Source organism: Mustela nigripes, chromosome 10 (assembly GCF_022355385.1).
Source record: "Mustela nigripes isolate SB6536 chromosome 10, MUSNIG.SB6536, whole genome shotgun sequence".
NCBI classification, from domain to species: Eukaryota; Metazoa; Chordata; class Mammalia; order Carnivora; family Mustelidae; genus Mustela; species Mustela nigripes.
Genome location: NC_081566.1, coordinates 41,818,762 through 41,842,405, shown reverse-complemented (window position 1 = coordinate 41,842,405; position 23,644 = coordinate 41,818,762). Strand labels below are relative to the sequence as shown.

Below are 23,644 nucleotides of genomic sequence, written 5' to 3'. Positions count from 1 at the left end.
GGGCTCAGTCAGTGAGGTGTCTGCCTTCGGCTCAGGTTATGGTCCTGGGATCGAGTCCCGTTTTGGGCTCTCTGCTCTGAGAGCCTGCTTCTCCCTCTGCCCCTCTCCCACACACCCTCACTGCTCATACCCTCTGTCTCAAATAAATAAATACAATCTTAAAAAAAAAAAATTGGGAGAGAGTACCTGGGTGGCTCAGACCTTTAGTGTCTGCCTTCAGCCCAGGTCATGATCCCAGGGTCCTGGGACTGAGTCCCGCATCGGGTTCCCTGCTCAGTGAGGAGCCTGCTTCTTCCTCTCCCTCTGCCTGTACTCACTCTCATTCTGTCAAGAAAAATTTTGGGAGAATTTGAAGTTTAGGCTGTTGGCTTTTCTTGGCAATGGCCTGAGCAGCACTGCCCCCCTGAGATGCCCCTGCTCTCCCAGTTTACTGGGATGTCCCCTGCCTCACCTCTGTAAGCTGTCCAGGCTTCCTGCCCAATGCACTGTCCCGGGCACAACACCCCAGGCGGGGGTACTTTTCCTTCCTCTTGGTCTCCTGGGGGTTGCCCACACTTCTCCGGAGATGGTGGTTTTCATCCCAGCCACTCCTGGGCGCCCAGCTCTGGGGGAGGCCTAGTTCTCAGTAGAGCTTAGAGGCACCCTCCTCACCCCTACTCTTCCTCTCCCCTCCCTCTCAGGGGATCCTCCGCACCGGCCTGGAGGAGGTGAGGCAGTTCTTTGCCCTGATTGGCTCCTGTCGCCTGCCACTCAGCCCCAGTCTGCTGGTTAAGGGCATCGTGCCCAGGGTGAGTGATTGGTGCGTTTGGGGTTCTCGGAGCAGGGAAGGCTCGGTGGAGGCGAGGTACTCTCACCCTGATTACTGAGAGGAGGAAGAGAGACCTATTCAGGTCTCTTTGCAGACCTAGTGTGTACTGACTTTTGCATGACAGCTGCACAAGGTAGAGGAATGGGGTCGGGGGCTGGCTAAGTGTCGTCCCTGATAAGGCAGGACCCAGGCTGGTGATAATGACCGCAGTTGTCCTCTGTCCCTGCCGAGCACTGCCTCTGTGCTGCGGTCTTCTGAGTCCTTTATGCCAGTGATCGCATTTTAGCGCTCACAACTCTTATAAACTTGGTCCTGTTGGGAGTCCCATTTTCCAGAGGAGTAGACTGAGGTGTAGATGGGAGTCACGTCCTACTAGGTTGTATGCGGAATGCACCGAAGGCATGATAGAATGCTTGCTGGGGCCGAGGCTGTAACACACTGGCGTGAGGGAAGGAAGCAGTGCGGGGTCCCGAGGAATCTGGCAGAAACTGCGAGCAGGAGGACCAGCGGCAGCAGCAGCTTGACCCACGGTGCGGAGGCCCTTTTCCTTCCTGACCCTCATCACTACCCTACCCTCTCCCCCGTGGCAGGACTGTTCCTACTTCAACTCCAACGCGGTCCCCCTGAAGCTGTCCTTCCAAAATGTGGACCCACTGGGCGAGAACATCCGTGTCATCTTCAAGGTGAGGACACTTTGCAAGCCTGGTGGGATGATGAAGGTGGTAGAGGGGAGGAGGGAAGGGGAGGAGGGGTTGAAGCGTGGTAGGAGCAGCCCCAGGGCAGGTCTCTTGCTATTAGCCCCTGCTCCCGTTTTCATGTGTGAAGGATTATCAGGGGCCCACGACAAGAGCCTGATTCTGCATGGCCCCAGCGGGCTAGGAAGAGCAAGGCAGCTGGCAGCAGTGTATACAGATGGGTATACAGAGGGCTTTCTAAAAGGCGTGGCTATCCCAATGATGGATGGATACAGTGGCGATCTGCTCGTGCCTGAGGGTATTCAAGCAGAGGCTTCATGGCTGCCCAGCAGCAATGTTGAAGAGGAAATTAAGAGAACAGGTGCAGGTTGGACGAGGTGATCCCTACGGTCTGTCCGTCCTAACAGTTGTACCCAGACAATCGTGATCCTGAGAAGTAAACCGTAGTCTGAGACCATGTCATCTAGCGGGAGACGGGAGACACATGTATGCTACCATGTAATGTGTGTACTGGCTGTGTGTCGGTTCCGGATCCAAGGTGTAAACACTCATGTTTGAAAAAAGTCTTGACTATCGGGAATCTCAGTTCAGTTCAAATGGCGATGTGGGGGTTGAAGAAAGAGCCGGGACGCCGCAGGGGCAGACATGATGGCTGGTCCACCTCTGATCATTTGACCCGGTGTGAGCCGAGAGGGGAGGTGGGAAAACTGGGCAGTAGTCCCCTGTCGTCCTGTCTCTCGGGGCATCTGGGAGCCAGGGGAGGCGATGAACTCGAGCTCTGGTCACTTTCTTCATCCAGTGCGGGGACGACCTTCGCCAGGACATGCTGACCCTGCAGATGATTCGCATCATGAGCAAGATCTGGGTCCAGGAGGGGCTGGACATGCGCATGGTCATCTTCCGCTGCTTCTCCACGGGCCGGGGCAGAGGTCAGCTGGGAGTGGGGGTGCTGCGCGCGGGCAGCTGGCGTGGAGGGCTCCCCTTGCCTTATTACTGCCCTCCTCCCCTTCCCCATCTGTGCTTCTCCAGAAAAACAAAACTGGCAAGGTTGTTGCCGTAGAAGCTGTGGGAGGGCATTAATAAAAGGGAAGACAGAGCAGAGAGAGGGGACCTGGAATAAAGTAGAATAGACTTGGTGACATAACCACCAGATGTGCCGAGTAGACCTCGGGTCCTGATTCAAACCAACCAGGGGCACATGGGTGGCTCAGTGGTTAAAGCCTCTGCCTTCGGCTCAGGTCATGATCCCAGGGTCCTGGGATTGAGCCCCACGTTGGGCTCTCTGCTCTGCAGGGAGCCTGCTTCCTCCTCTCTCTCTGCCTGCCTCTCTGCCTACTTGTGATCTCTGTCAAATACATAAATAAAATCTTTAAAAAACAAACAAACAAAAAACCCCAACCAGCTGTGAAAAGGTATTATTTTGAGACCAGAGGGGGAAATGTAAGTATAGACTGGGTTAAAGAATGATCGATAATTTTGGGGATGTGCTAATGGCCTTGGTGGTTATGTCCTTGTTAGTTGTACTTGAAATATTTATGAGTGAAATGACGTGTCTGGGATTTCTAAGGGGGCGCCTGGCGGGCTTAGTCGGTAGAGCTTGTGACCCAGGGTTGTGAGTTCAAGCCCCACACTGGGCTCAAAGTTTACTTAAAAAAAAAAAAAGAAAAAAGAAAAAAACGTACTCCAGTAAGAAAGGAAAAAACAGGGTTGGCTGAGTGAAATAGGTAAAAGAAGATCTGTAAAAACAATTTTTGAAACGGGGTGATATACCGACGTCGTAAAAGAGATTAAAAACAAAAACAAGTAAATGAGAAAATTCAGGAGAAAGGAACACGAAGATGAAGCCTGGAGTAGACCAATACAGACGTCGTAAAAGAGATTAAAAACAAAACAAGTCAATGAAAGGGGTGATGGTTAGCTGTGAATTCATGATCCCATTCTCTTTATTCATATATGTGTGTGTGTGTGTGTGTACATACGTATAAAATGTTCATACAGGGCTGCTGGGTGGCTCAGTTGAGCGTCCGCCGTTGGCTCCGGTCATGATCCCAGGGTCCTGGGATCCAACCCCGAGTCAGGCTCCCTGCTCAGCAGGAAGCCTGCTCCTCCTGCTCCCTCTCCTTGCCTCTCCTGCTGCTTGTGCTCATTTCTCTCTGTCAAATAAATCAATAAAATCTTTTTAAAAATGTTCATACATATATATGAATTATTATTCATAAACTGTTCATATATATATATATAGACACACACATACACATATATGTGTCTGAAAATTCCAACAGTAAAAGTTAGAAACAAAAGAGGAACGGCAGCAATGAACTAGGGAGACCAAAGGGCCCCGCAGTGTCCCAGCGTGGAATATGAGGCTTGGGAATGGTATTCCTCCACCTGCTGTCCTTTGCCCCTGATTATCAGACTTTGTCCGAATATCCTCGGGCTTCATTTATAGGGAAGCATCCCGCAAGGCTCCCGTAGTTGCCCCCCACCCAGTCCCCTTGCCTCTGCTTGGGACGCCCCACCAATGCCCCCTCTCTCAGGGATGGTGGAGATGATCCCCAATGCCGAGACGCTGCGGAAAATCCAGGTGGAGCACGGGGTGACCGGCTCCTTCAAGGACCGACCCCTGGCAGACTGGCTGCAGAAGCACAACCCCGGGGAGGACGAGTACGAGAAGGTAGGATTGGGGGTTAGGGGGCGCAGCTGGGGGCGGGGTGCGGCTGACTTGGGCACATGGCTATGAGAACACAAGGCCTGCACGGGCACAGAGGAGGCAGCTCAGCTGTGTTGGGAGGAAAGAAACCTGCCTGGCTGACAGGTGCCTCTGCATAGCTAGGGTTTGGGTCAAATGACCATGGTAAATGGACTGAGAAAATCTGCTGGTGTCCAGCTGGGAAACCTCCATTGGGTTCCCCTGGCAGATGGAGTTTTGGGAGCAGGAGGGGTGGGGGCAGCATTTGAGAAACTGCCTGGATCTCTCCTAATCATGGTTTCTGTTCAGTTTCTCTTGGGCCCTCGGAGGGTATCAGTGGCACTTTTCACCATGTGAATTAAGATTCACTCGGGTGTACGGAGCTGGTTTGGGGCAAGGCTATAAGTAATCAGGAGCCAGGATGAAGGCTGGATAGGAGACAGAGGTCATAGAAAGGGAGGCTGGCCTGTTCCTTAGGTGGAACGTTCCTAGGTGGAAGGGCCTTGGTGGCCTTCTATGGTCCATGGCTGGTCCACAGTTTCATGGTGAGGGAACCAGTCATAATCTCCAACTTAAAAGAGGTAGACTGTAAGTCAGGATGCCCATTTATATCATCGAACTTCCAAGGGACCTCGACACTAATATATATTGATGAGTGCATTTTATCCCAGAGGGGAAACCGATATGGACAGCCGAATCATAATCAGAATGTTTGTTCAGTGAACATCTAATTAGGTGATCCTAGATGGCCTTAAACGTTTGCGATCACCAGGATTTAATTCCTGGCCTGCTGTGCTCTCTTTGTATTCTGCGGCTCCTCAGCTCTTAACACTTTAAGTACCACCCATTTGCTGATGTCTTCCAAAGCCATTCCCTCCTCTCTCCCTCGAGCTTTGTGCTCTAAGCCACCTGCTTGGGGAGGTCCCTCCTTGAACTTCACCCATACCTCAAACTCAGTAGAGACAAACCTGAGCTTTCTGTCTCCCCTTTTCTTGAAGCCCGCTTTTTGTGTGTTTCCTGCCAGTAAATGGTGTGAGCCTCTGTGTCGTCCCCCAAGACAGAGCCATGAGTCTCCTTGACAGTTCCTTCTGGCTCGCCTCTGCTGTACCAAGCCCTGTTGATTCTTCTCTCTCAGCATCTCTCACATCTGTCCACTTCTTTCCATTCCTTTCAGCTATCTGCTGTCCTTGAACCACTGGAATGCTTCTCCTTCTGTTGCCATCCTCTGCTTGAAGTCAGAGGTGGCTTTTTCAATAAAGTATAAAACCGCTCCTGTCACTCCTTTGCTCTAGGTTCCTCGAAGGCTCCCTGTGTCCTAAAAGATAGGTCCAGCATCCACAGCATGGCACAACATAGCGTTGTAATCCTGCCCGGCCCACCCCTGCAGTCCCGTCCACAGCACCTCCCCTCTTAATGATAACTTACTGCCCAGCCTAGGAGAGTCCTATTTCCCTGATACCTTTAAGGTGGTAGTGTTCCTTCTGCCCGGAAAGCCAGGTGTTCCCCTCCCCATCCCTCAAAACCCACCCTCTCTACATTGCCAATCTCGAGGCTCTCTACCCTTGGACAGGAGGCATATGGATTCTTTCCAGCTGGCCCTCTACCCCACTACGGTGTGTTCTTTAGGTCTGACATGGCCACCACACAGAGGCACTGTGCTTGCTGCTGGACTTATGTCATAATAAGCATGGCAGAAGGATGCATGACAAGAACGCATAGAGATTTTGGTTTGTGTCTTTGTGTTTAATGTCAGCCTTCCAAAGGCAGCCTGTCAGCTCGTCTCGGCTTTCTGATAGGGTAGCGCTGGTGGTTTCTTCAGCTGACTTCCAGTAGGAAAGAACTAGAACCGTCTGTCTCCTGGCCACTTCCTGAGCAGAGAGAGTTGCCCACATCCCTCAAGTAAAAACCCCTCAAATCAGGAGAGCTCCCTTGGTCTGGCGAGACTTGCGGCAGCAGACACTCCACCTAACTTAGGTCATGATTTACCCACAGTCACGGAGCTCCTGTGAGTCAAGATAGCATGCGTTCCCTGTAGGGCTACCTGGCTGGGTCAGTTGGTAGAGCATGTGTGCAACTCTTGATCCTCGGGGTTGTGGGTTCGAGCCCCACATTGGGTGTAGAGATTACTTCAGAATAAAATCTTAGAAAAAAAAAGAAAAGAAAATGGTTACATTCCAGCTGGAAAGAATGTCTGTGGCAGGAAGATAAGTTGGTGGAGATGAAGGTCACGACTGGGAAGTGACAGGTTGTACTCCTGACTGAGTGGCTTGTTTCCATTCGTCTATTTCCCTGTCCTGGAAATCATCCTTTCCTTCCAGAAGGTGCATTCTGTGATCTCTTTGCAGACTTTCTGTTCTTAGAGTCCTGTGGACTCGCCAGCTGATTTAATTAGACAAGGGACTGGGTGGGGGATTCCGTGCGGCTAGTTTTGACACAGGCCTTGGGGATGCCCAAGAAGCTGCTGGGAGCTAAGACCCCTGGACCCCGGGGAGAGAAAAGAGTGAGCGCTGGCTGAATGAGGGTGGCAAGTGGGGCTGTCGTGGGCTCAGAGGGGGAGGAGTCTGCAGGAGCTGGGAGGGCCTGGGACTCCCCGCCCTGAAGGATGGGGAGGAATATGCAGAGAGAGACAAGGAGGGCACGCATTCTCTATCTGGGAAGCTTTCTGTCATTCTCAAGTCTGTACATTTCCTTGTTGGCAATGCCATTCTCCCCCTCTGCTGATGAGTCGTGAATTCCTAGAAATTCTATAAACCTCGCAAAGAGGATTCAGAGGGTGAAAGGTAGCCATTTGCTAATTTCATTTTATGTATTTCTTAGATAAGGGGACAGATGTTGGCCAGATGAAATTAGGTGGCCCTAACCCCTTAGCCCCTCCCCACCTCCTGCTTTGTACTTAAAAATATCCCTCACACAGTTTACCAACTAGAGATGTCAGATTCTCAAGTGTAAACCCGCCCCCACCCCACCCCACAGGAGTGTGAAACTTCCTCAGCTCTTCTTCGGGAGTGAAGTGACTTTAATTAGATTAGCACTTAGCCGCTACCAAGAACCCTGGGGATGGGAGATGTCTATGGGGCGGGGAGAAGCCTGGAGAATTCTGAGCCGGGTCAGGAAGCTGCCTCGGGCCGTGCTTGAGTTGAGAGGTCACAAGCGTTTGGGAACGTGGTAAACATCCATCTTCCTGTCCATTAGGGTCGAGTCAGTAGGGGCTGCTCAAGTCGGGGCTCCCAGGCGAGTTCACTGTCTTTGCAGCCGGTTTCCCTAGAAGAAGGAGAAGAATGGCAGATAGAGTGGTGGAGAGAGACACACCAGCCTTCTGCCTCCTCACAGCCCATAAGACAGGAGAGAGGGGTCTGTGCGTGGGGGCGGGCGGTGCACACCCATCCCCGATGAAGGCTGACCTGGCTGGTGGGAGGTGCTGCAGGGCTCGTGGCCCCTGGAGTCCCTCCAAGCCCGCCTTCTGTCCTCTCCTCCCATCCGCCTGCTGTCCCCCGCACCCCCCAAGGCCGTGGAGAACTTCATCTACTCATGCGCAGGCTGCTGCGTGGCCACGTACGTCTTGGGCATCTGCGACCGGCACAATGACAATATCATGCTGAAGACCACGGGCCACATGTTCCACATAGACTTCGGCCGCTTCCTGGGCCACGCGCAGATGTTCGGCAACATCAAGCGGTAAGGGGTCTGCGGCAGCCAAGCCAGGCTGCATGTGGAGGCTGGGGAGGTCCGTGGAAGTGGTTCTGAGCGGAACACGGGCCTGTCACAGAAAGGGGCTGCCCTCGAGCCCCTGGGCTGCACGGCTTCGGAGGAGAGAAGCCTGAGAAAGAGGTCAAGTCTCCCTGGAGGGCCTTCCAGAAGACGGTGGGGACCAGCTCTTCTTCCTCCCCGCTGAGGCCCAAGCAAGGGAAAATGAGCCCTGAGCACAGCCAAAGGGAATACGGTTAGCTCTCCAGGAAAGAAATTACTGATAATGCACAGACAAGGAATCCGTGAAGGACGTCTTTGCGGGTCTTTTGAGATTAAGGTAGAAAAAGCGAAAGGGAAGAGTTAGGGAGTACCATCTCTCCAGGTTCCCACAGGGGATGAGGGGAACCATTCTCTGATGCAGCCCACAAGGTGGGGGCTTCCTCCTCCAGGCTGACCTTCTACCTGTATGTTCCCCTTGGCCCAGGGACCGTGCCCCCTTTGTCTTCACCTCGGATATGGCGTATGTCATCAACGGGGGTGACAAGCCTTCCAGCCGCTTCCATGATTTTGTTGACCTTTGCTGCCAAGCCTACAACCTCATTCGCAAGCACACCCACCTCTTCCTCAACCTCCTGGGCCTGGTGAGGAGCTCCGTCCCTTTCTGAACCCCTCCTTCTTACCATCTGACACCACCTTTAAGACTCCCCTGTCTTGCTTCAAAGGATTACTAGAAATCTACTTCTCTGAGGTCTAGATAAAGGCAGGGCCCAGACTACTGGGAACAGTGGTGTCTGCGATGCCTGACGTCCTGCCCCAGCACCCCATTCCTGTGGCCTTCCAGCCACAGCCCACAGCATCCCTCTGCCACCCCCTAGAGGGTTAGAGAGCCTAGTTGTAAAAAAATCTTGCCTTATGGGGGGAAGGAGCAAGCGTTTCTGGTTTTACAGATGCCCGCTTTCCATCTTTGCTTTCCTTCTAGATGTTGTCTTGTGGGATCCCCGAGCTCTCGGACCTGGAGGACCTCAAGTACGTGTATGATGCTCTGAGACCTCAGGACACAGAAGCCAACGCTACCACTTACTTCACCAGGTAATACCCCATGCTCCAGGCCGGCCTCCCCTCCCCCCAGACTCACTCATTTCCAGGCTGCCTGATGGGCAGGAGTAGGGCTAGGGAAACGGGAAAGGCATAGCTCAGGTGGCCACCAACTAGAGTTGACTACGTGTGTTTGTTGTCCTAACTTTGCCTCTGACTTTCTAGGGAAATCCCTTGACTTCTCTGACTCTGTTTCCGGTCCACATACGGTGCTCCCCTTGGTGTACAGAGCTCTTGTTAAGTCTTCCTTATTCTCTCCAGTCTCAGTCAGAGACTTTGTTTATGGGACGAACATGGATTTTTCTTAGTCCTCAGCTCTCTGGGTCAGAACCCTTGCACTTACCCAAACATGGAACACCGTGGTTCCATTTTCCCACACTTGGCAATGTTTTGAGGCACACGGTATGAAAGCAAGGAAGTGTCTCTATACTCAACGTCTACAGTTCCGTCCATGTAGGCGATGCCTCCGTTTATCGTGCACTCTTTTTGACACTTGGAGAACTAGATTTTCTGTGTTGATCTCACATAGAACCTCTCCCTTTGATCTGAAATCTCTAGAGCGAACAGTGCTTGCTAACTTTCCATGTTGCTGGAGGTCTGCTGTATGTAGACATTTTCATGCTGAGCCTGTGGTAGAATCTCTAACTCCTACGTTGGTTTAACTGTCTTCGGCTCAGTTGGGCAACGAGGGGAGATAAAACCCCAGGATTCACATGAATAATGTGAATCACATAATCGCGTGCCGGCCATGCACTCTGTAAGGCTGTCACGCAGGAAATAGGATTCTGTCTGAGCTGGGTGTCAGGCGCCGGTGTTAGGGGGTACTTACTGAGATCGCCGTGTCCAGGCAGCGGGGACCTGGGTCCATGCTTACACCCTTTTCTTCCCATCCTCCTGCGCCAACAGGTTGATTGAATGCAGCCTGGGTAGTGTAGCCACAAAGCTCAATTTTTTCATCCATAACCTGGCTCAGATGAAGTTCACGGGCTCAGATGACCGGCTGACCCTTTCCTTCGCCCCCCGAACACACACGCTCAAGAGCTCTGGCCGCATCAGTGATGTTTTTCTCTGCCGCCATGAGAAGATTTTCCACCCCAACAAGGGCTACGTAAGTGCTTTTTCCGGTCTGACCCTGTCTTGCTCCCCACCTCCTCCAGCGTATTGGGGTTCTGTCTCTTCACATCCGGGCAGTGACCGCTGCAGTTGGGAGCGGTTGCAGACCAAGCTTCTCCCCTGTCCCAGTGGGCTGCTGGACTCAGGGAGCTGAGTTGCATGGCAGTTGCCTCTGGGTCAAGGGTCCTACAAAACTATGCGGGCCATCTTTGCTTTCGGATTCCTGCAAGTGTACTGTCTATCATCTTCTGCTTTGGAGATGTGTTTTCCCTTTTCCTTCAGGAATGTGGGCTTCCCTAACACACACACACACACACACACACACTCCCATTCCCTCTTCTGTTCCCTTACCCACTCCCTTCATTGGGTGCACAGTATTTGGCACATATTCTCTAAGACTTGGACCTTTGCAGGTTTATGTGGTAAAGGTGATGCGAGAGAACGCCCACGAGGCCACTTACATCCAACGGACATTTGAGGAGTTCCAGGAATTGCACAATAAGCTGCGGCTGCTCTTCCCTTCTTCCCAGCTTCCCAGGTAGCTGCCCCTTTCCGCTCCGCAGAGGGGATCCTAGGGAGGGAGAAGGGTCCCAGATGGCCGGACCCAAGATGGGCTTGGTTTTCTTGGCCTGGTAATGAGCCTGGTAACACTGCGCCCCCTGCTGGCTGAGGTCTCCTGACCCGCTCAGTCCAGCCTTGAAACACGAGCTTGGGTCCACCTGCCTGGAGAGAAAACAGGGGCTAAAGGCAGAGAACTAACTATGGATCTTGAGATGTTTCAAAGTCTCTTGTCTTTTAGAGAGTAAAAGATAAATAGATAAAATTTGGCACATATATGTGACGGAATATTACTAAGTCTTAAAAAGAAGGAACTTTTGACACCTGCTACAACAGGGGTGAACCTCGAGGACATTATGCTCCGTGAAATACGCCAGTTACAAAGAGACAAATACGTGTAATATTCCCCTTATATGAGTCTCTAGAGTAGGCAGAGCCCTAGAGACCAAAAGCAGAATGGTGGTCACCAGGGCTTGGAGGGAGGCAGGGGAGGGAGGACTAGGGAGCTGTTTAATGGGTGCAGAGTTTTAGTTGTACGAGCTGAAGGAGTTCTGGAGATGGATGGGTGACAGTCGCACAGCCATGTGTGTTTCTAATGCCACTGAACGTAAGGGTTGCAATGGTAAATTTTATGTCTGTGTATGCCCACACGCATTTTTTTAAAAGGAATTTTCAGATGAATTTTTTACCCTGATGGGGAAAACTGCAGGCTCCTCCAGAGCCCCAAGGCACCCCTGCGGGAGCCCTAGGACTCTGGCCCCCAGCTTGTTTTTCTCGTCTGGGGTTCCTGGAACTGCCCCGGGGAGCCGAGGGAGGAATGGGGCCGGCTGCTGAGAAATGTGGGTCAGCTCGCTGACAGTGCAAATGAAATGTGACAAAAGCCTGCCGCCTCTCCGTCTTCTTTTCCTTTCTTGCCTCTCCTGCGTTCCCACGGCCCACCTGCCTCGCCAGCTTCCCTAGTCGCTTCGTGATTGGCCGCTCGCGGGGAGAGGCGGTGGCCGAGCGGCGGAGGGAGGAGTTAAACCGCTACATCAGGCACTTGACCCATGAAGCCCCCGAGGTGGCCGAGGTGGGTGGGCTCTCCTCTGTTCTGGGCTGTTGGAGGTGCTGGGGCGGGGTGGGATGGGGTGGGGTGGGGTGCCCCCTGGCGGTCAAGGACGGGACTTGGCTCTTAGGATGTGTCTCACTCTGCGGAGGAGAAGGGGTCTAAGAGAGGAAAGGCAGGAGAAAGGGGGGAAGGAAAGAAGCGGAGCGGAGGGTCATGGCTCCCGCCTTTAGGGCCGTTCCCTTAAACGCAGTGAAAGCAGGCCGCTGGGCCCACGGAGAGACATTTATGAGACAGACAGGTATCAGAAGCGATCCTAGCCTGCTAGGAGTGATCAGAATCTTGGGCAGGAAGGGCTTTTTTTTTTTCTTTTTCTTTTTTCTTTTTCTTCTTGAAGAAAAGGAGTTTTTTTGAGCACGTTGAGTGTGTGTATTTGCCCCCCAATTTTTTTTAAGCAAATGGTATTACAGTTTGTTATTATAATGGGTGTAAGTGCTCGCTTTGGCAGCACATATACTAATATTATAATGGGCATAAAAACAAAGTCATCAGGAGTTCCAACCCCTGACAGACCATCTCATCCTCTTTCCATGTTTCCTTCCTGTCTGTCTGTATGCACATGTTTCATACTGGTCATGGCTTCTGGATCACTCTATAAAGTATTTTCCACTTAGCATTTATAGTAAGCATAACTTTAAATACCTGTACCAAATGAATACTTTGACTGGCAATACCCAAATCTCCTTAACCATTTGCTTCTTTTTTTTTTTTTTTAAGATTTTATTTATTTATTTGACAGAGAGAGATCACAAGCAGGCAGAGAGGCAGGCAGAGAGAGAGAGAGGAAAGCAGGCTTCCTGCTGAGCAGAGAGCCCCATGCGGGACTCGAGCCCAGGACCCTGAGATCATGACCTGAGCCGAAGGCAGAGGCTTAACCCATGGAGCCACCCAGGCGCCCCAACCATTTGCCTCTTGAGAGGTAGTTAGAGTATGTCCATTTTTCCCCCCACTGTTAATGCTAGGTAGGTATTTTCACACATTTAGTTTTTGTTTTCTCTAACACAGTTAGGAAACAGTCCCAAGAATGGTCATAGTCTCTGCTGGCTCAGATATTTCTCTGCTTAAAAGTTGTATGTGTGTCCATGGGGAAGGGCACAGCAGAGAAGAACAGACTGCTTTCCACCCAATGTAACCTAGGTTTTTTTGTTTGTTTTTTTTCCCCTTTTTAAAAAACTTTTTATTAGGAGAGCTTTCAAACAGAAAAGCAGAGAAACAGTACAATGTGTGCCTAAATGGCCATCATCAAAACAGTTAACATTTTGCCATATTTGCTTATTTTTGCATGAAGTGTTTTAAATTCAGTCAGAGACATCATGACATTCTATCCATAAGTAGTCACTATGCAACTCTGAAAAATAAAGATGTATTCATATAGAACTACAGTAGATACAGCATATCACCCTGTATGTAGTCCGTATTCAGAGTTTCCCTGCCATCCCTAAAATTGTTTTTGCAGTTGGTTGGTTTGAGCCATGATCCAAACAAGAAGGGCATACTACCTTTGGTTGTTCCATTTCATAGGCCTCTTGTAATCTGGAACTGTCCCCTCCCCCCCTTTTTTTAATGGGGCCATTGTCTTATTGAAGAATGACTCGGTCTCCGATTTCATTTCAGTGTGATTTGGTATACACCTTCTTTCACCCCCTGCCCCGAGATGAGAAGGCTGCGGGCACCAGCCCAGCTCCCAAGTCCTCAGGTACGCTGCCTTCTCCTGCCAACCTCTCTGAGCTATTCCCAGGGGTAGTTTCTCCTGCCCCCACCCCTTCCCAGTTCTCTTCCCTTGACTTGTCTCTTTGCTTACTGGCTAGAAGATCTGGTTTCCCACTGAGGCTGTGGGGCCCATAGCTCCTAACGCAGGTGTCCCGGGGTCATGATATTCAGCTGATTACACGCACACATTGCATAAACCATCTCAACCCAGTTCTAAGTCATGTTCACAGATATCACTTGGCAGTTCCCCCATGGGTATCAGGAACCCACTGTGAAGATATGGGGGTGGTGGGTGGAGAGAAGAAAACAGAAACATCTGCCTGGCACCAGATGGGGACACACTGGCCTCATGACTTTTCTTGCATTTCTTTGTCCCTATAGACAGCTCATGGGCCCGGCCTGTCGGGAAGGTGGGCGGGGAGGTGAAGCTGTCCATCTCCTACAAAAACAATAAACTCTTCATTATGGTGATGCATATTCGGGGCTTGGTAAGTAGATGCACAGTCTTCGTTTGGTTCTCAATCTTTCTTGTGGTACTTTTCCAGCTTTGGTACATAGCCTAATTACGCTGAGCCTTTTTTCTTTTTTTTTTTTTTAAGAATTTTATTTATGGGGTGCCTGGGTGGCTCAGTGGGTTAAGCCTCTCTACGGCTCAGGTCATGATCTCGGGAACTTGGGATCGAGCCCCGCATCGGGCTCTCTGCACAGCAGGGAGCCTGCTCCTCTCTCTCTCTCTCTCTCTCTCTCTCTGCCTGCCTCTCTGCCTACTTGTGATCTCTGTCTGTTGAATAAATAAATAAAAATCCTAAAAAGAAAAGGAAAGATTTTATTTATTGGGGCACTTGGGTGGCTCGGTGGGTTAAAGCCTCTGCCTTCCGCTCAGGTCTTGATCTCAGAGTCCTGGGATCAAGCCCGGCATCAGGCTCTCTGCTTAGCAGGGAGCCTGCTTCCTCTTCTCTCTCTCTGCCTGCCTCTCTGCCTATTGCGATCTCTGTCTGTCAAATAAATAAATAAAATATTAAAAAAAAAAAGAAGAATGTTATTTATTTGAGAGAGTGAGAACACAAGCAGTTGAGGGTGTGGGAGAGGGGGAAAGGAGAAACAGCCCGACATGGGGCTCGATTCCCGGACCCCAAGATCATGATCTGAGCCAATGGCAGACATTTAACCGACAGAGCCACCCAGGTGCCCCTACTCTGAGCCTTACTGAAATGAAGATAATGTTGGTATAGTTAGGGGGGGTTAAATGGAAGAGTGCATACAGATTGTGGTAAATGCTCCGGCAAGCAGTGCAACCAAGGACAGATATTGGGCTGGAGCAAAGTCGTGGCACTTTTATAAAGAGGGGTCAAGGAAGCCCTCCTTGATGAGGAGGTATTCAAGCACAGAAGGAAGGAGGTGAGGATTGTTTCTGGCAAAGGAAGCAGTTAAGTCCGAAAGCCCTGAGTCAGGAGCCTGCCTGAGGTGTGTTGGGAAGTGCTCCGGGCTGTTGTGGCTGGAGACTGTGGAACAGAGCTGGGAAGAGCGGCTGATGGGGTTGGAGAGAGCCCTGCGGACCAGAGCCCGGGTCCCGCAGTCGGGACTGTGGCTCTTACCCTGAGTGAGACAGGAACCCTGGGAAGGTTTTTGAGCAGAGGCAGAACAAGATCTAGTTTAAGTTTTAAGAGGATCAGGCCGGCTGAAGCCCTAATTGGCTGGCCTCCAGCAAGCAGCTTCATCTCCGGCTCCTCCTCCACCTCTTGGAGTTTACCCGGATCCAGTGACAAAGTAGACAAAGACATTGGGCCAGGCAGGAAGATATATAGGGACGTGATGGCTCAGCCAAAACAGACCAAGGGACGGCATGCCTGGAGCATTTGAGTGAAAAGTATAGACTGGGTATTACAGGCAATCAGGTTGATGTTTTGGTAGGATGCCTCCTGTGGCCATGGGAGAGATTTCTCTCAGAGTGGAGTGAGCTGGGTAGCCCATTCCTGTGCCTCACAAGAAGCCAGGCTTTGGGGAGAAGAGTCTGGATCTGGGGGTGATCACAGGAATGGCAATAAAGACACAGACCTAGGAATCGTCTTCTTTTTTTTTTTTAATTTTTAAATTTTTCATTCCCTTTGTAGCAACTGCTGCAGGACGGGAATGACCCGGACCCCTATGTGAAGATTTACCTCCTCCCTGACCCTCAGAAAACCACGAAGAAGAAAACCAAAGTGGCCCGGAAAACCTGCAACCCCACCTACAATGAGATGGTGGGTGGGGAACGAGCCGGGCTAGGGCGGGGCTTAGCCGACTACACCTGTTTGTGGAAATCAAGTCCATTTCATTTCATTTGTTTGTGGCCCCACCCGTCCATTTCAGTGTCCTCTGTGGCTGCTGTTCACAGTTACAACCGCATGATTGCATCCTGGTGACAGAGACCAGATTGTAGGGCCTCAAAAGCCTAAAATGTTTCCTATCAGGCCCTTTCCGTAAACAAGTTTGCTGGCCCTGAGGATCGGGATTCCACAGCCGGAGCGTGGCCTCGGCCCTCTCCCAGGCCCTCTCCCACAGGGTGGCGGGGAGGAGTCTCTAGCCGATAAGCAGTGACCCCGATAAGCAGTGGCCCCTTACCTGCCTGACCTCTGTAAAGTTTTTTATTTTTATTTTTTTAAATATTTTATTTATTTATTTGACAGAGAGAGATCACAAGTAGATGGAGAGGCAGGCAGAGAGAGAGAGAGGGAAGCAGGCTCCCTGCTGAGCAGAGAGCCCGATGCGGGCCTCGATCCCAGGACCCTGAGATCATGACCTGAGCCGAAGGCAGCGGCTTAACCCACTGAGCCACCCAGGCGCCCTCCGTAAAGTTTTTTAAAGCTCTGCTCAGGTTCCGAATATCTTCTCTGTCCTGATTGTGGTCCGTGGTCTCAGCGTCAGCCGGATCAAACCCCCACAGCCCTAAGCGTCTCCCTCTTCTGTTCCCTCTCTTCCCCATCTGGGCGCTTGCAGCTGGTGTACGATGGGATCCCCAAGGGAGACCTGCAGCAGCGGGAGCTACAGCTGAGTGTGCTGAGCGAGCAAGGATTCTGGGAGAATGTTCTCCTCGGGGAGGTGCACATCCGTCTGCGAGAGCTGGACCTGGCCCAGGAGAAGACTGGCTGGTTTGCACTGGGGTCTCGAAGTCACGAGACCTTGTAAGCCCAGCAGAGCCCTCCCTCCTCCCCTCTCCCCTCCCAGGACCCTAGGCTGCTGGGGGAGCTAAGGGAGAGGACTCTTCCCCCGGCTTCAGGTGTCCTTTCCTTGCCAAGGGGCAGCGCCCTTGGCGGGCCTCCTCTCTGTCCAAGCGGATCGGGCCTCCGTGACAGAAGGGAGGGAGAGTAAGATGCTCTCTGCTGTCCCCTTCTCCGCCGAGTGAACTTGGGTTGGTCATGATGAGCAGCCCCTTGGAGGCTGTGAGGTGGAGCAAAGTTTTTAAGTTTACCTTGTGTCAAGGGAGCAATGCCTGGTTTGGGGTGAGTGGGGGGGTGGTGTATGAAGTAGCATTTGGGGGGAGGGGGGATGGATTATCTTTATTTTATTTTTAAAAAATGAAATAGTAATGTTGTCCTGACTGGACAGGAAGCCTCGTGAGAAGGGACTTCACATATGCCTCGGAAGGCAAGAGTGGCAGACTATTTGGACTTTCTGTATGATTAAGGTTCTTATTGGACTTTTTCTTAGGTTCCTGTTTCGTTCACTTGTCTGTTCTTTGTTTTTGCTTTTCTGTCTGTTAGGACTTACTTGGGGAGGGGCCCAGTGGGTCCTCGGTTAGAGCCCTCCCTCTCAGAGGGCAGGTCGGGGAGGGGCAGGGAGGGCAGGCGGGTGTGCTGGCCTGAGGCCTGCGAGGGGCCTTTCTGATTTTGCCTCCAAAGGAGAGCGCTGTGATACCTACGTGTGGAAGGAAGGGCCTTCCGAATGGGCCTTTGCAGAGGGCCTGTATTCAGGGACCTGGGCTCTCTCGGGGAGTTTTTCCTCTCATCTTCCCCTACTTTGCTGGGATTTACCCTGGATACTGTCTTCTATCCCCTCCATTCTCACAGTCCCCCCGGGGACCGTCCTGTCCCTGTGCATATGCTGGGTGGGGGGGCTCCTCCATAAGCCTCTCTCCCTTCTTTTTTCTCCAGCGGGATAGAGTGCTGCCTCTGCTCTCAGATTTGCTTCCACCCAAGGGCGTCCTGGCCCTGGGCAGGGGCCTCTTGGGGCAGATGTGGGCCAGGGCGGAGCCGGTGGAGGGGGTGGAATCCATCACCAGTCACACCTCTGTTTTTTGAGTGCTGCTTTCCCCAAACTCCATTTCTGTCATATATATTTTCTTTTGTTTTTGAATAAGAATTTCCCTCATTCTGTGGGGCCATAAACCTATTTAGTCTGGAGCCCAAGGGATGCCTAAGTAGAGGAGAGGAGCCTGGGGAGGGGGATTCCAGTGATGTTCTTTGGTTGCGAGGAGCCTGGAGTGAGGGTGCGGTTGATCCCCTGGAGCTGGTCTGGGAGGGAGAGACAAGGCTGTTAGACTCCTCATCCTCTCCCAGATGGATCCGAGTCACTCCTGCTCTTTACTGCAGACATTGTACTCCTTGGAAAAAGAGGGAGAGACTTCGAATTTGATAGGAACTTTTTAAACCAGACTTGGCTGCATGTACCCCCACGATGGGGGCACGGAGGTAATCGGGCGTACCCTCACCCGTCCGTCTCCAGCTTCCTTGTCAGCTCCAAGGATCAGAAATTCCCCCGTTGCTGACTCATTCCATAGCTGGAGAAAGAAGCTCCATTCACAGAAGCCACAGGGTAGCAAGGAAATCTAAACTTTTCTTTTTAGGTTCAAACTGTCAAGGATCAGGTTGCCACTGTTGGGAAGGGGGTGGGGGAAGTCGGGACAGGAGTGGAACTTCTCCAGATGAACGGACCATAGTTGCGTTACTGGCTCTTTGCCCGTAGCTCATTTTATTTTGACCTTCTGTGCCCCTGACTTACAGAGATCTGTGTACTGTACCCACTTCCCAGATGTCCTTGTATCTGCTACTTTCTCTGGAATTGTATTTTCTAATAAATGACATTTGAGAAAAACAAAACTAGCGTTTTTGAGATCGGTCCATGTTTTTGATGAAAACAGCCGGTATACAAGATGAGATACGAATGGCTGGTGGTCTGATAAATGGTGCCGCTCAGATGCACTGGTCCCCATTTCACATTCGTCAGCCAGATCTACCCTCAAAGCAGCACCGTCAGGTGAATGGTATCCCCATTTCACTGATGAAGAAACAGAGGCTCAGAGAGATTCAGGGATTTGCCCAAGGACACAGCCATTCAGCCTTGGGTCTGGAATTTGAACATAGGAATGACCCCAAACCTGGGGCAATTTTATAGGTAATCTTTATTACGGCCCCTTACACTGGCGTAGTATTTGTTAGTTTTCAGAGTGTTCTGTATTATAAGTGATGTCATTTTTCATTACAGCTGCTGTGGAAAGTCAGTATGGTTCATTCATGCATTCTGTCAACAAACATTTACTGTGTTTACCAGTGCTTCATGGTGGCAGGCCCCTATTCACAAAGTATACAGCTCCCGGAGTTGTGCACTGGGCCCTGGACAACATACCAGGTTGAGGGTCCCAAAGATAAATCAGGACAATCTCTGCGTTTAAGAGGTCTACTGCCAGAGCGCCTGGGTGGCTCAGTGGGTTAAGCCTCTACCTTCGGCTCAGGTCATGATCTCAGGGTCCTGGGATCGAGCCCCGCATCTGGTTCTCTGCTCAGTGGGAAGCCTGCTTCCCTCTCTCTGCCTGCCTCTCTTCCTTCTTGTGATCTCTCTCTCTGTCAAATAAATAAATAAAATCTTTAAGAAAAGAAGTCGACTGCCTAGTGATATTTAGCCAACCATGTTTTATAAAAGAGGAAACTGAACCTCTGAGATGGGTTATGACTATGAAGTCACAAGAGCAGAACCGTGGCCCGGAACGGAACTCGTCAAGTGGAAGGAGGCCATGTGACCCTTGTTAAGCATTTCACCCAGTTGTCAAAACTCTCCAGTGGGGTATCCTGTTTCACCCTGGGAAGTTCTGTGGGGGCTTCCAAGGGACTTCCAGGAGTAAACAGTAGTTAAGAAGTTACCTATTTTGCCGGGTTTCTAAGTGGTTTTGAGATGTCACTGCGGTTCTGGACAAGTCCCAAGGGGCCTTTTTAAAAGTTAGAACTTGAATCTGGCAAGTCTTAGTTGAGGAAATTTCTTGGCCAAATGGGGCAGAAATCTGAAACCCCCCCCCCCGAGGGGGTGGGGATGGGAGGTGGGAGTAGAGGCAGAAGGGTTGCCCAGGGAAAAGAAACAAAAGAAGCCCGGGAGGCTGGGTCTTCTGAGTGCAAAGAGAGGTGCCAAGAATGAAATAACCTGACTGGCTGGGATTTGGGAGCAAAGATTAGATTGGACTTGAAAGGTCAAAAATGAGGCAGCATTCTTTTTTTTTTTTTCTTTTTTTTTTTTTCAAAAAATATTTATTTATTGGAGAGAGAGAGAAAGTGAGAGAGCATGAGAAGGGTAAGGGTCAGAGGGAGAAGCAGACTCCCTGCTGAGCAGGGAGCCTAACGCGGGACTCGATCCCTGGACGTGAGGCAGCATTCTTAAGTCGGGAGGTGATTCTGGTGGCTGGACTGTGTCTGAGGGGTCTGTTCAGCCCACCACACTGAGGGCCTTCTCTGGCTTAGGCCAGGTGACCAGGCAGTGTCGCCATGAAAATGACAAAGATGAGGATCCTGTCCTCAAGGAACTCACTGTCCAGCTAGGGAGGTAGACCCGGGAACAAAGAATTACAGCATGGTGTCTCAGGACGAGGTGGGGGGAAGGGGAGGCCCCCCGGGCAGGCTGAAGGGGCTTCACAAGGAGGCACTGAGCTGAGCTTTGAAGTCAGTCAGAAGTCCAGATTTTCTTAGTGTGATGGGACTACCCTAGGAAGGTTCTGAGGAACAGACTGAAGTGCTCCAATTTACGTTTCAAAAGGTCATTCTAATTGCCGTCAAAAGACCACACTTTAAAAATGGCGCCCTGGGGTGCCTGGGTGGCTCAGTGGGTTAAGTGGTTAAGGGGTTAAGCCTCTAACTCTTGGTCTCAGCTCAGGTTAGGGTTGTGGAATTGAGCCTCAGACGTTGACTCAATTGGGAGTCACTTCTCCCTCTCTCTTCCCCTTTCCCCCTCACTCCCACCCCTGCGCACGCACTCTCAAAAAAATTAAAAAAAAATTTTTTTTAAGATTTTATTTACTTATTTGACAGAGAGAGATCACAAGTGGGCAGAGAGGCAGGCAGAGATCGAGGAGGAAGCAGGCTCCCTGCTGAGCAGAGATCCTGATGTGGGCCTTGATCCCAGGACCCTGAGACGACCTGAGCCAAAGGCAGAGGCTTTAACCCACTGAGCCACCCAGGTGCCCCCACAAAATAAAATCTTTATTAAAAAAAAAATAATAATAAAAGGTCATTCTGGCTGTTTGAAGCAAGAATGGAAGCAGCGGAGAAGTCTCTTCCAGAAGTCTAGGAGGGAAATACCATGGTGGGGGTGAGGGTGGATGGTGAGCAGTAGAGAATTCTGGAGAGAATTAGTGGATTCCAAGGTGGAACCGATGGATTCGATGTGGAGTTGAGGGCAAGAGGAACTGAGGGTGACTCCTAAGTTTAGGGCCTTGGCAATAGGTGAGGAGGATGGTAGCAGCCATTGAGGAGCCTGGAGAAGAGGCTTGGCGGAGCTGAATGGAGAGTTTTGTTTCGGGAACCTGGCTGGCGCAGTCCATAGAGTCTGTGACTCTCAATCTCGGGGTCGTGAGTTTAAGCCCCATGGAGCCTACCTAATAAGTAAATAAAATTATTATTATTATTATTATTATTATTTTTAAATATTTTATTTATTTATTTGACAGAGAGAAATCACAAGTAGGCAGAGAGGCAGGCAGAGAGAGAGAGAGAGGAAAGCAGGCTCTCTGCTCAGCAGAGAGCCCCATGCCTGACTCGATCCCAGGACCCTGGGATCATGACCTGAGCCGAAGGCAGCAGCTTAACCCACTGAGCCACCCAGGCACCCCAAATAAAATTATTTTTTAAAAGAGTTTTGTTTTGATCATGGCCAGTTTGAAATGTGTCGACATCCATGTGGAGAAGCCGGAGAATGGAATCTGAAGCTCCCAGGAGAGGTCAACCTGGAGTTCAGACATGGACGTCATGTGCAGGAGGTCAAGATCACCTAGATTAGGCTGGAAAAAAAGACACAGTGGGACTGAGCTCAGATATAGGTTAACGTTCAGAGGAGGAAGAGGAGCAGGGAAAGCAAGAGAGCACCATCATGGGAGCTTAAAGAAAAGTCCTGTCCATATCCTAGGGCTGCTGTAGCAAAACACCATAGACAGGGGGCCGGCGGTGGGGGGCGGCAGGGGCGGATGCATGAACAACATAATTTGCTCCTAGGTCTAGAGGCTAGAAGGCCACGATCAAGGAGTTGACAGAGTTGGTGCCTTTTGAGGGTTGAGAGGGAGAATCTGTTCCATGCTTCTTCTCCCTTCTGGTAGTTTGCTGGAAATGGTTCACATTTCTTGACTTGCCAGGTGCATTACCCCAATCTCTGCCTTCATGTTACATGGTGTCCTCCTTGTGTGTTCATGTGTCATCATTCATGTGTGTCTGTGTCCATATAAGGACACGATCATCCTGGGTTGGACCCATCCTAATGACTTCATCTTAACTTTGGAAGACCCTGTTTCCAAATAAGGCCACGTTCGCAAGTACTGAGGGATTAGGACTAAAACATCTTTTAGGAGGACACAGTTTGACCCACCACAGTCAAAGGATTGGACTTGGTAAACTCTTGGGGATCTTGATAAGGGCTGTTTGTTGTTGTTGTTGTCGTTTTCTTCAATAGGCCCATGCCCATGGTGGTGTTTGAACTCATGACCCTGAGATCAAGAGTCTGATGCCCTATCCACTGCGCCAGCCAGGTGCCCGGATAAGGTTGTTTTGAATGACTAGTGGGGACAAAGTTCACACTGAAGGCCACTGAAGAGAGAAGAGGTGCTGAGAAAGTTAGAGACCATAACCATAGGTGACTGTTGGAGAAACTTTGCAGTAGTGGTACAGAAAGTTGAAGGGGCATGAACCTGGGAGAGTATTTAAATTTTCTTAAATTTTAATTATTTAAAGAATTATTTATTTTATTTTATTTTTAAAATATTTTATTTAGGGGCGCCTGGGTGGCTCAGTGGGTTAAAGCCTCTGCCTTTGGCTCAGGTCATGATCCCAGGGTCCTGGGATTGAGCCTCCCATCGGGCTTTCTGCTTAGCAGGGAGCCTGCTTCCCTCCTCTTTCTCTGCCTGCCTCTCTGCCTGCTTGTCATCTCTGTCTGTCAAATAAATAAATAAAATCTTTAAAAAATATATTTTATTTATTTATTTGAGAGGGAAAGAGAGAGAGCATGAGAGGAGAGAGGTCAGTGGGAGAAGCAGACTCCTTGCAGAGCACGGAGCCTGATGCAGGACTCGGTCCTGGGACTCCATGATCATGACCTGAGTCAAAGGCAGTCGCTTAAACAACTGAGCCACCCAGGGGCCCAAGAATTATTTATTTAAGAGAGAGAGAGAGAGAGCATGGGGTGAGGGGCAAAGGGAGAGGGAGAGAGAGAGAGTCTCAAGCAGACTCCCCACTAAGCATGGAACCCGATACCAGGCTTGATCTAAAGACCCTGAGATCACCACCTGAGCCAAAATCAAGAGTCGGACACTTAACTGACTGTGCCATCCAGGTATCCCAAGATTTTTTTAATTTTTAAGACAAGTGATATTAACTCTGCATGTGAGTGCTCTAGAAGCCTGAGAGAGAAAATTATACATTACAGGAAAGGGGCTAAGGGAGGCCAGAAGTCCTTTGGTAGACATGAAGGGGTAGGATCCAGGAGGCTGCTCTTCTTGTCATGGGACTGAAGGCAGAGTAGTGGGTCCAAAGGTAGGTAGATTGGTGGGCTTAGTGGTGGAAAGATGAGGTTGTTTATGTTCAATTGTATCTGGTTTTCCAATGAAGCGTGAGGTGTGATCTGAAGCTGAGAATGTGTGTTCATGGGAATGCTGGCAGTTGGAAGAACGAGCGTTGTGAAGCTGTCTTGGAGTGTAGGAGAAACAAAGCTACGTCAACCGCTGCAGGAGTGGCTGGCACTGATGA

At 50.7% G+C, this 23,644-nt stretch overlaps 1 protein-coding gene across 3 annotated transcripts in view; it reads left to right on the top strand.

The window, feature by feature from the left end:
- PIK3C2B (phosphatidylinositol-4-phosphate 3-kinase catalytic subunit type 2 beta) overlaps positions 1-16,938 on the top strand; it is a 63,473-nt gene extending 46,535 nt beyond the window's left edge. For all 3 annotated transcript variants that reach the window (XM_059413195.1, XM_059413196.1, XM_059413197.1), the window contains 14 exons: positions 681-788; positions 1,399-1,491; positions 2,303-2,432; positions 4,041-4,177; positions 7,698-7,867; positions 8,364-8,520; positions 8,859-8,968; positions 9,881-10,082; positions 10,501-10,625; positions 11,597-11,714; positions 13,365-13,446; positions 13,842-13,948; positions 15,572-15,700; positions 16,437-16,938. In XM_059413195.1, coding sequence (XP_059269178.1) covers positions 681-788; positions 1,399-1,491; positions 2,303-2,432; positions 4,041-4,177; positions 7,698-7,867; positions 8,364-8,520; positions 8,859-8,968; positions 9,881-10,082; positions 10,501-10,625; positions 11,597-11,714; positions 13,365-13,446; positions 13,842-13,948; positions 15,572-15,700; positions 16,437-16,625 — 1,857 coding nt within the window. In that variant the 3' untranslated portion in view covers positions 16,626-16,938. The remainder of the gene's footprint in view (positions 1-680; positions 789-1,398; positions 1,492-2,302; positions 2,433-4,040; positions 4,178-7,697; positions 7,868-8,363; positions 8,521-8,858; positions 8,969-9,880; positions 10,083-10,500; positions 10,626-11,596; positions 11,715-13,364; positions 13,447-13,841; positions 13,949-15,571; positions 15,701-16,436) is intronic.
- Positions 16,939-23,644: the final 6,706 nt, after the last annotated feature.